Source organism: Cariama cristata, unplaced genomic scaffold (assembly GCF_000690535.1).
Source record: "Cariama cristata isolate BGI_N322 unplaced genomic scaffold, ASM69053v1 scaffold38580, whole genome shotgun sequence".
In the NCBI taxonomy this organism is placed as follows: domain Eukaryota; kingdom Metazoa; phylum Chordata; class Aves; order Cariamiformes; family Cariamidae; genus Cariama; species Cariama cristata.
Window position 1 is genome coordinate 252 of NW_009594806.1, and position 2,665 is coordinate 2,916.

The 2,665-nt window shown below is 42.6% G+C and overlaps 1 protein-coding gene across 1 annotated transcript; it reads left to right on the forward strand.

The window, feature by feature from the left end:
• Positions 1-1,437: 1,437 nt before the first annotated feature.
• On the forward strand, positions 1,438-1,603 carry LOC104161009 (protein ripply2-like; the record flags this gene model as incomplete). The annotated part of the gene is made up of 1 exon (XM_009699290.1): positions 1,438-1,603. A coding segment is annotated over one exon (166 nt), but the record flags the coding sequence as incomplete, so codon positions are not given.
• Between the last annotated feature and the right edge of the window lie 1,062 nt (positions 1,604-2,665).

The window sequence follows — 2,665 nt, forward strand, 5'->3', positions numbered from 1 at the left end:
GGTGAGTTGAGTTGGCTGAAGCACCTTGCTACTCGTCCCTGTGCCTGGGATTAAAAAAGGGAGAGGGGGTCGTTCTAGGCTGACTCGCTGTGCAAACCCCAGCGTCCTCCTGGTGCAAGGAAGCAGGGGCAGGCACGGGAAAGTGGCAGGAGGGAAGGGTATGGACCGACTAAGCCAGGATTGCTGAGGAAAATACTCATGTAACTGCTGCTTTAACGATGAAGGTAATGATAGTGTCTGCATTGTTAGTTCTGAAAAGGAAATAACTACAGTGGAATCTGCAGGAGACTGTATTCAGAAGTACTAGTAGGTGTTGCAAGGTGCTTACAGTAATTGCACAGGTAGTTCTTCCAGAGAAGATGCAGCTTTCCCCCACATCTAGGCTCTGATCTTTCAAATACTGATGCACAGAGTATCTCAGCAATTGCACCGACTCTGACTTCACTGTGACTGTTCCTGTGCTTAGCTGTGAGTGAATGCTGCAGGGAACACTGGGAATGGAGAGATGTTATAAAGCAAGTGTCAGTTACTTTGTGCCGCAAAGGAATCAGTGTTCTGTTAAACAGTAGCCTAGAAAGCACTTTTGTAATTGCTAGAAAACCATCTAGTTCTGTTTCTTAATGTACTTCTATTATAAACAATCTGTAGTCAGCATTTAATTATGTTGCAATGTGCTAGTCTCTTAGCTCTTGGGACTTCTATTGTCTGTTTCTTCCAGCGGCTGCCAAACTGTAAGCAAAAGAGGATGCTAGTTGAAAAGGAACAGGAACTGTGGGGTATATTAATTGCATTATCTCACTATCTAATAGCCCTTGCTACACCATGATACTATCAGCAATTTTTCTGTTAATTTCTGGATACAACACAGACTATTTTAAAATCTGTACGGAGTCTGTTGGATGATTCTTCTTGAAAAGACAAGAGCTTGGGGTGAAATATCAAGGTCTGATTCCCTTAGACCTTTAACATTCCCTTCACTTTGAGATTTGTCTCGGACCATTGTAAACAATGACTTAGGTTGGGGACCTTCAGTAACAAAACGTACTAATTTAATCCAAATATATTGAGGATTCTGTTGGACACCCATTGTGTTCCCTAGGAAGAGTTCCAGTGAGGGCAGTGCTACCTGGATCAGGTCCCCAGGTAATAGTGTTGATGAGGTACTGGAGTGGTAATTTCAGATGCAGTGGATCTTGGGCTTTTGAGTAGCTTTGCTGCAAAACCAGCACTTTAGTGCATCTTTATCTCCTCAGACAAAAATACGGAATCCAGAGAATATTTTTTCTATTTAAATGTAGAAAGCAGTTTAGCAATTGAGCATGTGAGGAAAAACTGTAGGATGCTTGTCTAACAGAATTTCACTGCTGTTTCTTGTCTGTCAGCCTCCAAGTAGAATATGTAATAACAATAAGCAAACCTATTGTATACTTGTTTCAGACTATTTTGGCCCAAATCAAGGTGCTATGATTACTTATATCAGGAAGCTGAAGCACTTCTGAAAAACTTTCCAGTTCAAGCTACAATCTCCTTTTATGAAGACTCAGATAGTGAAGATGATGAAGAAGATCTGGAACAAGATTCAAGAACAGAATCAAATTGCTGATTGCAGGAAAGGCTGATGTGACTTCTAAGACTTAATTTAAACTTAATATAAAAATGTATTATAGTATTTTTAAAGATAATTTATTTGTATGTAAGTTATTCTTAATAAAACTGAAATGTCTTGTAATTTTATCTGAGCCTTTTTCCTTTGTTCTATTGCTGTCCTGTTTTAGGCAGGGAAGGTATTGATTAGTATTTCTTAATCTAAGGTCCTCTATTTTGTAGATCATAACTTGGACATCAATTTTAGGAGCAGAGAATGGCTGCCTTGCTTTAAAGGGCTCCATGGTTATGTGACTTTCTCAAAGTTTGAGGACACAAGGAAAGCTTTTTCATTGCGATTTAGTAGGCTCCATGTGGAAGCATATCAAGGACACATTGGATTAAGTATTCCAATGTTGTGCCTGCTGTTACAATGGAGTTTCAAACATGGAAAAAAGAAACAATATAGGTGTTTTCCAGATGGAGAGAAGGGCCCAAATTCCACTCTAGTTTTTGCTTTTAAAGAAGGGGTTTGCTGTAAGTTACTCATGCTCTCTCATGAGTGGTATTGTTATACATAAATACAGTATGAAGCTATCGGTTTCGTTTGTAAAGTGGACATCAAGAAATGAGAAAAAGGTCCACTGTGAGTTTGTCTTTGAATAATCAAAGCAAAATTCGGTACCACTCGTCATGCAGGCCAAAGCCCCTAAAGGGACAAAAAGATCCAAAATTTTAATTGGGATGCCCGTGCCTCTGTTGGGTGCCGCTTGTGTACATACCCGAACCTGCCCTCGCCCGAGCACTCCTGTGTGTGTGTGTGTGTGCTGCTGCGGGCTGGGCTGGCTCAGCGTGTCAGCAGCCTCCCCGGAGCGCTGCCCCCGTCACGTTTCCCCCCCGCGGGCCTGGCTCGGCTGGGCACGAAGGAGCGCGTCCTCACACACCGCCCTTCTCGCCATTTTACCCTCACAGCATGGGCAGCGGCAGTAGTGCCCACGGTGATAACCTTCGCGCTCGAGCACCATACCTGGACGTAAAACCAACTTCAGTACTACCGGAGGCAAACTCACCTGGAGAGGCA